Raw genomic sequence first — 15,473 nt, forward strand, 5'->3', positions numbered from 1 at the left:
CATATTTGGATTCATCTGTTTACATCCTCAAATAGCTGCAAATGACATTCAAAAAGACTTGGCATAAAAACAAATATATTTTTGTGTTTGAACATTTCAGGGCATCAGCAGCCTGTTCAGCTCGCTCAAAGTGGTCCGACTTCTGCGTTTGGGCCGGGTCGCTCGTAAGCTGGACCATTATATCGAATATGGAGCTGCAGTGCTGGTTCTGCTCGTGTGTGTCTTTGGACTTGCCGCGCACTGGCTCGCATGTATTTGGTATGTAATGTTTTGACACTGTGACTTCTATTAACAGGGCAGTAGACAGGGGGACAGAACTGAACCCTCTTCCTATTAATTTATATTATAGGGGGGGCCATGTAAGGCTTCTTGCCCTGGGCCCCCAAATTTCTGTTGACGGGCCTGCCTATTAGTGCCACAGCATGGTTAAATTGACAAAGATGATTTTACAACAGCTAATTACAACATTTATCCTAATTACATTGTTTAAGGATCCATATTACGCTATTTTCTTATCTATGTTATAATGTTTAACACAATTATTGCATGTTAAGGCTGAGTGCTTCTCTCAAACAGAAAACGCTCTGTTTCACCTTGTGATATCATGCGATAATACAGGAAGTGCTCCACTGTGTTTTTAAACTTCAAACAGCTTTTCTAGAATCATTTGGCTGATTTCAGTCCTGGAATTGCCAATCTTTATTAAATAAAAGATAAAACAGAGCAAGTTGTTAATTTGAAAACAACCACTACATGACATCACCAGGTGGGACAGAACATTTTCATATAGACAGACTAATAATAAAGGGTTCCTTAAACATGTGTGAATGAAACAAAACATAACTCCAGTCATGTCTTTGAAGAGATCACAACATTATAGCATGACTTAAAACTCATAAGAGCTAATTTTGCATAATATAGAACTTTTAATGTCTTGTTGTATTTGACTTTGATAAGTACCCAATATATATCAATGTTTATAGCTGCATAATATAAACTTGAATTTAATTAAGAAAAGTACTGATAAATAGGGAATAGGGAATATTTTGAGGAATTTTGCCTATTCAAGAGATTTTTTTTTTTTTATTAATAATTGCAATAGTGATGGTGCTAGATTTTCATTGCTCTGAAACCAGTGAATAAATTGATAAAATATTTGAGACAGTACACCAGTATACTTACATAACAGCCACTCTCCAACACACGCCAAAAATAGCATGACCGTTGTGAACAATTAATTAAGACAGTTAATGCATTAATTAGCTTTTCGTTGTGTCAACATACTTGTTTTCACTCATCGGCTGCTTTGTACCTTACAGCAAAGGAAGTGCTCTGCTAGTTTCAAGAGAGTTAGCTTTTTCTCATTGGTATGTAAATTTATGGAGCCCAGACCTCCTAAGTATAAACAGATCATGACCACTATAGGGGGCAAGTGTGGTGCTAGCATTAGCTCTCCATCATTTGCTCCAGCCTGATTTATGATATTTATGTCTAAATGATTTTAATGCTCTAAATATTACAGGGTCATATTTTAGCATGGGAAATGTAAAATGTTTCAAGAAATATTTTTAAAATTACAGCAAGTTGGCATTTATTTGTATATCTCACGGTTTGCGTACTATTTTGTTGATCTTATTGACCATAATAACAAAAAATATAGTATGTCATTTGATTTATTTATTAATGGGCCTATATTATCCTTTTTTTTATCTGTTGTTTCATTCACACATGTTTAACAGACAAACATTGCATATTTAAGTTCTTCTCTCAAACAGAAAAGAGTCTGTTCCACCTTGTGATATGGAAATACAGGAAGTGCTCCACTGTGTTTTTAAACTCCACACACCTTCACTAGAATCATTTGGATGATTTCAGCATTGGAATTGCCAATCTCTACTGAGCAAAAGGTAAAAGGTAGCTGTTAACTTGAAAACTACCACTACATGGCATCACAAGGTAGAACAGAGCACTTTGATCTTTTGAGATGTAGCCAGATGAATAATGCAGGATTACTGAAACATGTGCGAATGAAACAAAACATAACTCCATCTATGTTGCTGAGGAGGCAACAACAGTATAACATGGCTTAATGCTCACAAGAATGCATTTTGTGTAATGTAGGACCTTTACATATGGCCTTATCTCCCACAGGTACAGCATTGGCGACTATGAAGTAATTGATGAGGAGACTAACATTGTTCGAATGGACAGCTGGCTGTATATTCTGGCAGAGACACTGGGCACGCCGTACCGCTTCAACACCAGCGGATCAGGCAAGTGGGAGGGCGGCCCCAACAAGGACTCGGTGTACATCACGTCTCTGTACTTCACCATGACCAGTCTTACCAGCATCGGATTTGGAAACATTGCTCCGACCACAGATGGGGAGAAGATCTTCGCCGTGGCCATGATGATGATCGGATGTGAGTAAAGGGCTAGGAAATATATGACACATAAGAGGCCTCGAGATTTCGGATTTGAAACCACACCAAAGTAGATGAATACATTATTTTCACATGTCTCTTTTCCTTGGTTAGCTTTGAACTTCTCTTGACTGAAAATGTGTAGTTTTTATTAACTTGGAGCCATCCAAGATATTTAATTGGCATAACTCCGCATGACTTAAGGTTTCAATTTTGAGATGCCCTTCTCGACATAACTATATTTTATTTTATTTAAGAAAAAGGGAAACAGTCCATATTAACAAACATTTAGACAAATGCAAATATTCCAGATTATAGCCTTTGACTAATTTTCGGAGATCTGTAGACTCCTTGGCAGGTTGATATTACAACAAATAAAACATGAACACACACTATTTATAGAGACTATGTACATTTAGACAGGGCAGGCAAACAAAGACAAGAACAGTGACTACAAACAAGCTGGAGACTGACACCTAGAAATCCTATTGCATTGTATTGCACATATATTGATTTCTATTGCACTAACTTCTATTACCCCTGTATTTCACTGAGTCCTACTGAATTTTAACAAGGTAATATATGCACACACATTTGTCCAGTACTGGGACTGTCACAAACAGCACACATGTAACCCCCCCTGTGGTCCAAGATGTCACAGTACTGTTGAGAGGGATGGGAAGAATGCTTTGAAAATGTATTTAGTTACAGAATACTGAATACTAAATATTAAAATGCAATGTATTTTGTTGCATGGGCCAAATACTATATTTTGAATACTTAGAATACTTTTCAAGTTGCATTAAATTATAGTGTAACAATGCAACATAGGACTAAAAAAATCTTTGTGTTTGTTTGACTGTTAGTTATGCATTTCCTATCACTGACTAGAGTAGGAAAAATTACATATGCATTATTGTGAGCTATTTTTCTCACTGATTATGTGCAGTTTGAACCCAAAATTGGGCTATCAAATACATTAATGTATTCCTCTGATTTTAGGAAAAGTGTAATTGTATTCTGAAATAGTGACACTACTGGAATACTCACTCAAAATGTGTATTCAGAATATGTATTTTCAGTTTATGTATTATTTGTAGTTACTGTTCATTGCTTAAAGGACATTGTTAAAAGAATAACAGTTTTTAATTTATTTGGTCACATTTGGTGCCACTTGGACACAAATTACAGCAAAAACAACAGAAATGGTTCCATAAAATGTGATCACGACAAAATGGGAATGGTCAGCTGTGCGGTGGAAAGCAGCAAAGTGGTGAGAAACAGTGCGTCCTTATTTCTCCATATGAAACATTGATGATGTGTCTGTGTTGGTGCGTTTCGTAATGCACTGTACAGGGCCGGGCCATTATGTGTGACTGCACTCTGAGAGCTGCACCTCCAGCAATAACTCTGCCACATGAGTTTAACACAGCTCCTTCCTCTACTGCAGCATCACCCCACACCTCTGCTCTGCTCCTCTGTGCTCTGCTTCTCTGCACCCACACCTCTGTGCTCTCTTCCTCTGTGCTCTGCTCCTCTGCACCCTCCTACTCTGCACCCAACTTTCATGCTCTGCTCCTTGCACCTCACACCTCTGTACCCACCACTCTACACTCTGTTCCTCTGAACCCACCTCCTCTGCACCCCACACCTCTCTGCTCTCCTCCTCAACACCCTCCCCCTCTGTTCTCTCCTCTGCTCTCTTCTCCTCTGTGCTCTCCTCCTCTGCACTCTCATCCTCTCATCCTGTGCACCCTCCTCCTCTGCTCTCTGCTCTCCTCTGTGCTTGGACCTTTGCTTCCAGGGTGATGGCCCCCCCTTCGTCTCGCTCGGCTGCTTCTGCCTTTCAGCTGCTCATTCTTGTTATGGATGTGATTATGGGGGAAGTGGCAATGCTCATCTGCAGAGTTCTCAGAGACTAAATATTTTATTATGAGATACAAATCATCTTAAATCTCTAAAAACCAGACAGCCCCAGGAGATTTCTGTTGTAGATGCAATCTTGTGTAGTCCACGGCTGTTCTGTATAAAAAATGAATGCCCTGATACTGTTCTATTTTTACATCAGCTCTGGATCGGTGCTGGCAGTAGAAGATCACAGTGTGACGAGTTTTTTTTTTTTTTTTTTTTTTTTTTTTTTTGTGGGGGTGCACACAGAAGATGATGGGGGCTATACATATGTCCTGTTGCTATAGCAACTGTTGGCCTGGGGCTCGAGTTTCTGACAACTGTCTTTTTAACTGTCTGAAACAAGCCAGCTGTTGGTGCGGTGTAGCGTTGAAGTTGTGTGCGTCAGCAGAGGCTTGTACAGGAGCAGATACTGTACAGAGGCTGTGCTCTGGGGACAAACCAAGTCTCTGTTCAAGCGTTTACCTTTTATTAGATGAGGGAGAACACTGTCATCTCCAAAACTTTGACAACATCTCAGCAAATAGTCACTCTTTAAAGACAGCTAGCATATTGCTGAACATATGTCTCCTGCAGCACCTTTTGTACAGTACCAGCATTATAGATGCACATAGATCAGTGATGCAGCAGTGATGAGAGGATGAAAGTTAGTGGTTATCTGCGCCCTTGAGGAGTTGTGAGCGCTTTTTAATTAGCATTATTCCCAGTGCAGTTTTTCAACACTTTGATTGTGCTGCCATAAAAAACAAACAAACAGCCAGCGCACGGCAGGCACGCGCACTCAGGTTACTGTCATCATCGGAGCATAATTGAAATGTGTGGTTGGCATGTTTCCTCTCCTCCGTCCCTTCGAGCAGGGCTAATTAAGGCTCCACTGCCAGGAGAACACTACACACAGAGCAGACATCTGATGGCTTTGATCCCCTCTCACCAGCTGTTGCACTGGCCCATCCGCACCACTCACACGTACCTTTATCTCCCTGCTATTTTCATTTTTACCCAACAATAAACAAGTCTAAAGCTAATCTAATTCTGAGGAAACTAACTACATGAGTATATGGATGACTACAAGCACATTTATAAGAGCTGTAATCATGCGTTCCGCCTTTTGGCAAGTTCTGCTGATATATTTGACCGTAATGAGGAAGATGAATTGTTAATTTTTCATATGGCTGACTATGGGTGTGGTTAATAAAACAATATTAAGGCTCAAGGCACATTGGGTACATTATTAAGGCAATATAGACTATAATGAATCATTGTTCTCCTCATGTTTTTTGGCTTTCCTTACAGTGCACATGAATAGGTTGGTAGGTTTATTGTTCCAATAGTATTTAGTAATACTTTTTAATTCTGTCACTCTGCTACTCTCTCTAATTTAATTTATTGACATAAATAAAGTGATTGAATTGAAATTAGAGTAGTCACCAAACTTCACAGAAAGCCTGAGACAAGTGGACACATTTGTTAACTATTTTAATGTGATGTTTTTGAGTAAGTTTTGGTTTGTGCACCAAATCCATTAAATCAGGTAAAAAACAAACAAACTATGTATCACGAATGTAAAGAAATGTTTTTCAGACAGAAAGATTATACAGGATATAATTGATTTTTTTTTTCACTGAATTCATTTATAAAATATTGTTTTTATTTGACAGTATTTGGATGAATTATTAGCTTGGTATTTCCCTGTGCCCAAAACAAAATAAAAATGATCACAACCAATATCTCTATCTGTTTCTACAGCTCTTCTGTATGCCACCATTTTTGGTAACGTGACCACCATCTTCCAGCAGATGTACGCCAACACCAACAGGTACCATGAGATGCTCAACAGTGTCAGGGACTTCCTTAAACTGTACCAGGTGCCCAAAGGCCTGAGTGAGCGTGTCATGGACTACATCGCCTCCACGTGGTCCATGTCCCGTGGCATTGACACAGAAAAGGTGGGCAGCCCACACGCTTTGAATTATGGAACATCTGGTAACCTCCCCACTACATTTTTAATCTGACCTATGAATGTAATACCCTTTTTCTTTTCTTTTGAAAAATGCATTTATTCAGCCATTTTGGAGATATGAGTGGGCTGGGGTGCCATGTCATCTCAGTCTGGCTCTTGGCCAAACTAAATATGGCACACAATCTCATCCCTGTTGTGGAGAGACAGTAGTTGGAAAAGAAGTACTGAATCCTTAATAAACAAAAATATAAAAATACAAATGTACAAATACAAAATAAGTATAATGAAGATCAAATAAGCATCTTTTATAGAGAGTATCTGCTTAGTTTAGCTAAATTAATGCACCATTTTCCTCATCATTGTGTATTTAAGGTTTACTGACATTAGAAACTACATTTTTGTGGTTAAAATAGCCAGGTACAACAGTTATATAATCTTGCACTACTAGCTAAAGGGACAGACTATGTGGATTTTCTATGGTTATATTCACCCTTTTGTTATTTTCTTTACATTTGATTTATAACATTGACATTTCACACAATTTCACCTATTTCATGGGGTTAATCTACTGCTTTAATGTTGCTTTATGGACACTTCAGTAGCTGACATTTCCACAGTAATTGTTTGTTTTTCTCTCTCAGGTGTTACAGATTTGTCCTAAAGACATGAGAGCGGACATCTGCGTGCACCTGAATCGAAAAGTATTCAAGGAGCACCCAGCTTTTAGACTGGCAAGTGATGGCTGCCTGCGCGCGCTCGCTATGGAGTTCCAAACCATCCACTGTGCCCCTGGGGATCTGATCTACCACGCCGGCGAGAGCGTAGACAGCCTCTGCTTTGTGGTGTCGGGGTCACTAGAGGTCATCCAGGATGACGAGGTGGTGGCCATCTTAGGTGAGGAACACATTTGTCATGACATTTTTATTTATTTTTTAATTTTTTTTATTGAACATTTTAATAATATATTACAGTCCAGTACAGTGTAAGGTAAACACACACCAATTTAAAAAATCAAGCAACAATGCAGCTCCACCTTGAAGAAAAATAAACCTGCACCAGAATCTACACAGCAGTTGTCAGAACAGTCCTTCCACAGCCTCTCAGACTCTCACCCGAGATCCCCAGGTAACTCAACACTTTGTCAAACTTAGCAGTAAAACATGCTTCTTTAAAAATACCAATTTTCCTGGAGTAATTTTATGTAGTTCCCAGTTGACAAAGTGAATACATGTCCAACAGTGTACTCAATACTGTTGAACTAATACTCCTCAAGAAATTTCTCAAGCAAAGCTACTGTTGACTGGTGACAAGGTATAATTATATAAATGCATATGTACAAGTAAAAATAAAATACAGAAATATAGTAATACAAATCGAGTATAGTACAAATATAGTAAAACAGATCATGTGAAGAAAAGATGAAATAATGATTAACATGCCAGGGTTATCTATTACATAAAGGTGAGTTGTATGGAGTATGGTATGAATATAGTCCTGTGTCTCTCACTGTCTGTCTCACTCTGTCCCTCTCATGCATTACGTTGTAATATTTAGGAGAGCTCTAAAATAAAATGTTGCAGCTCAATTATGAAAGAATACAGACTGGGAGTGACAATGTGCACGTCTGGCTAATGAAAGCTGCCTTCTGGGTCACAAGTTTCTGCAGAGCTAAACTTTTTTCTGAACAGTGTTTGTGTAACAGCTCTGAACAACAAGCTGTGTACATCGTGTGTGAGTCATGGGGCTGGATTTGGATACATATCTTTGTTGAAGAAAACAGATTCACAACTTCACTTCTAAACACATCTCACAAAGGCTCACAAAGGCTCACAAAACAGCCCACTGCCCCCAGTGGCTCTTTCGGCTAATTGATCTCACCAACTTTGTAATTATAATTTCCTAAATGTCAGAGCACCTTCACGATTCTCTTGGCCGTAAATTGCAACTTTGTCAGACCTTCTCAGAGCCACTAATAATAAGATTTAATGAAAAATCACTATAATTAAGAATCTGGCCGTATTATAAATGCATTAATACTACAAATTAAAACAAATACAAAAGCAGATTGCAGCCTTTGCAGCTATCGATCTTTTGTCCCACTTTCAACATTTATTCCCCAAGCACACATCATGGTTCTGTATTTAGTAGTAATGACTATTGCTATGTGTCCATTGTGTAACTGTGCTCTAATAAACAGCACCCCTCTAGCTGATGAATGCTAATTTTAAATATCTTTTCTATATTGCTATGTTTGTTTCTATATTGCTTCTGCCAAAACTGGGGATCAATAAAGTATATATCTATCTCATGCTGTGGTGGTGGCACTACTATACACTTTAAAACTATCTGAAAACAACTGAGTAATTTAAATGTAGCGTGCTTGAGTAAATGTCATACATAAATCACACCTAAACAAATGTTATTTTACCACAGGCTCTTAAAACATGCAGGGGTGCAGGTGTGATGTGGTTACAACTATTAGTTCAGTCATTAACTAATCAATCCTGGACTTTTCTTTGTTACTTCACTTTAATTTCCCCCCATGATTGATTTGGTGAATAATGAATGGGGCACCGAGACACTGTCCCAGGTTGTTTTGTATTAGTTACCTCCTATTGGATTCTTTGGGAGAAAATCAATACTGTGTTAGGCTATTGCCATTGAGCCATATGCACATGCTTTATTGGGAAGCCCCAGAGATAAACAAGCCATGGCCGGGTCCAACTCTCATTAGCCTAATGGCAGGCTAGTACAGACCAAATCATCTCCTAAACTTCAAATGGGCTCTTTTTGACTACCTATTCCCCAGACTACTCTATATCAATACATTGGTTCCTATATTATACAAAATTGACTCTTGGGAGGTATGATTTAATGTTGTTACTTCATCATAAACATACCCAGTTGTGTTTTGTTTCATTCACACATGTTTGAAATATCCTGCATTATTAGTCTGTTTACATCTCCAAAGCTCAAAATGCTATGTTCCACCTTGTGATGTTCTGTAGTGGTAATTTTCATATTAACAGCTACCCTTTACCTTCAGTTCAGTATAAATAGGCAATTCCAGGAATGAAATCTCCCAAATGATTTTAATGAAGTTGTATGGAGTTTAAAAAAGAACTCTAATGTGCAAGTACCCTAAATATGAAGGGTTTGTGTGCTAAATGTGTGAATGAAACTAAACACAATTTGAGTTGTTTATGATGAGGAAACAACATTATAACATAGATCAGAAAACAGCGTAGCATGGTTCCTTTAAATGTCATTAATCATAGTAATACAATTGAACACAGAGTTTGATGGATGCTGCAGCAGCGTTTCTTGAGACGCTGAAACATAATTTTTCATAACATCTTTAATAACATATGTCATCACATTGTCCTGAGGGACGGTCAGACGGCACTCGGACAAGTAAAGAACTAAAGATATTTTGAGCAGTGACACAAGAGGCCGCTGATGATAATGACTCATAGCACTTCATGGTTAATTGCTGCTGCGCTCATGTTGTACCTTTCAGACTTAAAATTACATGTCACCAGTGAGTCACAGAGTGGGAGCATGGGGCCCAGTGATGAGCAGTTACAGTCAGGACATCAGAGGTTTCTTAATGGTACAATGCAGTAGATAAAGTGGGAAACACAGCCATAAGGACCTATAGCTGACAGTATGGCATCTGTTAGAGAAGATTAGTGAAGGGAATTGGCAATGTGTTAACCCATTTCAGCAAATGGACCAATAAACTAACTGAGAGAAAACATCACAAACTGTAGAAGTCAATTACAACGGTTATTTTTTGTGCTGTGGCGCATATAGCCTACTGTAGTCGCTGCAATGCCACTACTTATACATGGTAATAATATTACCGAGATTTAAAGATGCACTGTGTATCTTTTCTGGTGGAGGTCAAATGCTTTTCTCCTTGGAGATGTTATAGCTTTGTCTGGAAGTATGATATTAATCCTGTCTATCTTCATGGAGACCAGATCTGCGAAGTGGCAACCCCGCTCACAGTAAAAATGCCTGTTTTTTGTGGTATGTTTGAGCTATAAAACCACCTGTAATTTAATAAATTTAAGGTAGTTTAAGTTACTGTTTAATGCCATACTGTGGAACATTTCAAGTTGCATAGTGCAGCTTTAAATTATCTATTTTATAATCTTTTACAAATACTTAAAAGATCCAATTCTCCCTACTGCCGTGCCTACCTTTTATAGATAAATAAAAAGTAATAAGATAAAAACCAAGCATACACAATTTGTTTGTCTGGATTTTTGAGGCTCTTCACAGATCTTTTAGTTCAGGGAAATGAAGGGTTAAATCTTGTACTGAATATAATTTCATGAGTAGCAATTGTTACAATGCATTTGGAGGAATTTGTTTTGAAAACTCTTCTTTGATGATGAGTGACAGAGTTGTAAGCCTTCTACTATATCTCTGTATTACAGGTAAAGGAGACGTGTTTGGGGATGTTTTCTGGAAGGAGGTGACGCTAGCTCAGTCATGCGCTAATGTCCGTGCATTAACCTACTGTGACCTCCATGTTATCAAACGCGACGCTCTGCAGAAGGTGCTGGAGTTCTACACGGCCTTCGCCAACCACTTCTCCAGGAATCTGCTGCTGACATACAATCTCCGAAAAAGGGTGAGTCTCTCTACATAAAAACCATAAAGGGGACTTGTTGTTAGGCAAATTTGTATTACATTTGTATTCATGACACAAGCCGTAAATGTCCTGAGAGAAACAATTACTGAAAACAATTGTTAGTGTGTGTCATACCACCAGAATCTCTTCCCTTAATTACAGACTAAATGTTCAGCTGTTCCGCATAACAAATATTAAATGGTTTTAGTCAAATATATTTGGTTTGATTTTACTCTGTTTGGTGAGGGGCGCTTTCATTTAAATACACAGTTTGGAAAAACTTCACAAAAAAATACATCATTGGATGCAATACAGTATCTTATTTCTCAAGCTGCAGAAATAATTTTAATGAGCGCTTTTGTATCTGAAGTCGTTTTGTAATTGTGTATTTGTCTGAGCCCATAATTAGTGTATGGTTACTGCATAGTTATCGCAGTGGCCATTTTGTATTCTCCCAGTAAAAACTTCATTCTCTGTACTTTCTGGAGTACAAACTGAAGCCTCATACAGCCAAAATGATATGTTTTAGTGATAAATAACAGCCATCCTTAGTCCAGACAGTATAGCAGAATCCTTCACTTAAAACAGAGATGTGAATCCACACAAACATTTTAATTAGCATACTTGGTTATGTTTGTTGCTGAGTTTTTGAGAACACCACAACATTTTGTAGTATGTAAGAATATTTAAAGGGCCCATTTTACGCTATTTTCTGGTCCATGTTATAACATTGTTTTCTCATCAAACACATACCTCAAGTTGTGTTTTGTTTCATTCACACATGTTTAGCACACAAATCACAAAGGGTTCTTCTCTCAAACTAAAACCCAACATGGCTAAAGTCAATTTTGTGTAATATAGGACCTTTAATACTGGGGAGCAGTTAAAATTAATATTGTTAAAAATCACCAGCTTCAACATTTGTGAAAAGCATATTTCTTATGAGAATTACTGTATTATCTAAAGGGAATATTGGTTTCCGCCCCATCTGGGAGTATGACACCATCCCATTCTACAACAACAATAAAACAAAAAAAACAAAAAAACAATGGACCACAATTAGTTTCCTGAAAATAAAAGGAATTCATTTAGCCGCCACAGAGCAATGTCACTGAGATACCCCCTGAGAACGTAATACATAACTCATATGTGCTTGATCCTGCCATAAACAGCATGGACAATAAAGCCACCAATCATGGTTCAATAAGGTTAACCTGCCCAAGAGAGCTCAAGTGAGATTGAACTGCACGCATACTCTGGAGCAATTTCATCTTCTGCATTATGCTAAACTATTCGCTAGGGTCCGATACTGGTTGTACGTGTATGCGGTGGAGAAATGAAGAGATAGATGAGGCATTGGGCCAAATGTGGGCGCCATATAAAACTCATGAGGTAGTATTTTTGAAATGGGAAAGCCAGAGCTCGCCTACGACCCTGCACTACTGCTGGAGTGGCTGAAGTCAACAACAATGTTTCTGCTGATGAGATATATGGACTTTCTCATGCTGGCTGTTCACAGATGATGGATGGACTCAGAGCTCATTGGATTTCAGTGGCGAGATAGAGCGGAACAACAACTTAAAATGTATTAAGTGTACATACTGCAAAAGATGATATACAGTGTGCAGGGGGGTACCGTGTGTCGTGCCCTGAGTAGAAATAACAAACCCAGCCAAGCCCATACAAACTTTAATAGGAATATGTATTTGCTGACAAGAGAAGAAAAGAAAAGCCAGTGTACTTTTTGTGACAGTACTAACTTAGCACTACTACTGCTACTGTTACTGCTACTACTAATACTACTATTGCTACTACTACTACTACTACTACTACTACTACTACTACTACTACTACTACTACTACTACTACTACTACTACTACTGCTGCTGCTGCTGCAACCACTATCCGATTATTACGTACTTAAATAGCAGTATTTATTTACTGATAAGAGAAAACATTCACAAGACAGTGTATTTGTACCAGTAGCCTACCAACTTAGCCCTACTACTACCACTACTACTACTGCTGCTGCTACTGCGACTGCTACTGCTGACTCTACTACTACTGCTGCTACTACTAATAGTGCTGCTGCTGCTACTGCTTCTACAACTACTACTACTACTACTACTACTACTACTACTACTACTACTACTGCTACTGCTACTGCTACTGCTACTGCTGCTACTACAACAAGTACCTACAGCTACTACTAGCCTACTACTACCTACAGCTACTACTATTAGGTTATCTAGTTTAAAAATAAATGCAGAAAAATATATATGTGGTACCCTTTACTCTGCAGTGTATTCATCAACACTACACTTAATAGTTATAAGAAGTGTTTTATGGCCATACCAGACAATATACAGCAAAGCATAAGTGTTACTTTTCTTCTGAGAAATGCTAAATATTTTAGAACATGCTGTTCTCTTTAGGGCAATTATACTGTCTAAAGTCTAGCCCCACAAATCACTGAAAATGGATACGTTTTTTTGGATCAGAAAAATAATAGTCTGATTCTGAACATTCCCATAGCAACCTCAAAGTGTGAAAGCAATGGAGCCTGTATGTAAGTATGTTCTAAATTTAATGTAAATATGGCAACTCTCCTGCAAATAATGAAACTTTCTGTATGGATTATTATCTCATAGAAAATATCATTTACAATTTTACAAGATACCCCTTTGTCTGTGAGTAGACAATCTAAAATTTGACTCAGCATGATAATAAGTTAAAGCAATAATAATTTACTCAGTGCAAGTGAGCAAGTGTCTTTATTTTTGTCCTTATTGTCTAAGTACTGTGTATTAGGCTTAAAGTGTCTCTGCACCTAACAAAGCCTGAAGCATCCAGTGCACTTTCTCACTGTGTCATGGGAAAACATTGACAAAGGTGACATTTGCAATGCACACACAATGTAACAATCCATCTTCACTAGAAAAGTTGCACCTGTATGACAGAAATAGACTGAAGAATGCTGTTGATAAAAGAAGGCTGGTGTTAGGAAGGGCATCCGGCTTAGGGTAGTGCCATGTTCATAAAATCATCACTGCACATTTTGATATTTTTATTGTTTTTATGTTTTGATATTTAATTTATTTTTAACATGTGCCTTCAACATATATCACATCTTAAAGGAACATTGTGTAACTTTTGTGGTACAGGTGATGGACACCCAACCAAAAAGTTGCACGGTGCACCTTTAACAATCAAGGGGAAGAAAGTACAAAGAAACAAATAAATAAATGAATAATATAAAAAATAGACATCTCAGACAAGAAAGTACAAATTCATCAGGAGGCAGATTTGTTTTGACATCCACCGAAGCAGCCAAGATGATTGAAATATCTATGCATCTTCTATCTATTTATTTATTTTTTTCTCAGATTGTCTTCAGAAAAATCAGCGACGTCAAGCGAGAAGAGGAGGAACGTCAGAAGCGTAAGAACGAAGCTCCTCTGAACCTCCCCCCGGACCACCCTGTTCGTAAACTCTTCCAGCGCTTCCGTCAGCAGAAAGAGGCCAGACTTCACATCGACAAATCTGACCTCGATGAACACGACCTGGAGAAAGGCCAGATGTACGTGGACACGCCCCCTCCAAAACCCACCATCGCCACCACCAGCATCGTCACGGTTACGGAAAGCCCAGCGACGCCCTCCTCCTCCACGCCACAGTCAGGAACCCCCACCAACTGTAACGCCAATGAAAAATCCACACTCCAAGTCCCGCCTCCTGTACCTTTTATCGCTTGCCGTACCACCGAACCTCCAAAGGTCAAAGGTTGGGGTCGCTTTAAGGAATCTATGGCCAAAGCGGATAACTGGAATAAAGTATCCAAAGCAGAATCTATGGAGACTTTACCAGATCGGACCAAGGCACATGACTCAACCCAAGTGACGTTGAAAAAGACGGATTCTTGCGACAGCGGTATCACCAAAAGCGACTTGCGGTTGGACAAAGCAGGCGATTTAAGGTTGACCCCTCAGGACCGTAGCCCTGTCCAACCAGATAACAGACATGCATTTTACCCCATCCCTGAACAGACTCTACAAGCATCACTACAGGAGCTAAAACTAGAACTAAAAGACGATATCAAAAACCTTTCCGCACGAATGTCTGGACTAGAGGCACAACTCCTGGAAGCACTCCAACTACTGAAAGAAAGGAAATCCAGCACGGGCTCACCGCAGCCTCTTTTTGATATTTCTAGACCCGCATCACCAGAACTGGAAAAGGAAGATATCTTTTCGTGAAAGTTTTTAGGGACATTGTGGATTTCAACGCAATACTGGGAACACAGCCTAAGTCCAGTTACATTGGGATTACCTGGGCATCTGAGGCTGCAGTAATCACTATATGCAGGATTACAGAGCAGGTGTTCTCGCTGGTTCCGACAGAAACCAGATCCAGAGATGTTGTAGCACGGTTTACATGAAGGAAAACTCAGAGGGTAGCTAAGCAGACAGCTGTATGTTTGTATATAAGTATGGTTTATTTTTCCATAAGCACTTTAATGGAAAAACAGCTTGAGGTA

The 15,473-nt window shown here is 38.8% G+C and overlaps 1 protein-coding gene across 1 annotated transcript in view; it reads left to right on the forward strand.

The window, feature by feature from the left end:
- Positions 1 to 15,192, forward strand: part of kcnh1a (potassium voltage-gated channel, subfamily H (eag-related), member 1a) — a 37,519-nt gene extending 22,327 nt beyond the window's left edge. Inside the window, exons 7-12 of the mRNA XM_055162602.1 lie at positions 101 to 258; positions 2,152 to 2,423; positions 6,078 to 6,277; positions 6,933 to 7,185; positions 10,740 to 10,936; positions 14,323 to 15,192. Coding sequence (XP_055018577.1) covers positions 101 to 258; positions 2,152 to 2,423; positions 6,078 to 6,277; positions 6,933 to 7,185; positions 10,740 to 10,936; positions 14,323 to 15,192 — 1,950 coding nt within the window. The remainder of the gene's footprint in view (positions 1 to 100; positions 259 to 2,151; positions 2,424 to 6,077; positions 6,278 to 6,932; positions 7,186 to 10,739; positions 10,937 to 14,322) is intronic.
- The last annotated feature ends 281 nt before the right edge of the window (positions 15,193 to 15,473 follow it).

This window comes from Boleophthalmus pectinirostris, unplaced genomic scaffold (genome assembly GCF_026225935.1).
Source record: "Boleophthalmus pectinirostris isolate CB_2022bp ecotype Guang Dong unplaced genomic scaffold, ASM2622593v1 HiC_scaffold_5, whole genome shotgun sequence".
Classification (NCBI taxonomy): domain Eukaryota; kingdom Metazoa; phylum Chordata; class Actinopteri; order Gobiiformes; family Gobiidae; genus Boleophthalmus; species Boleophthalmus pectinirostris.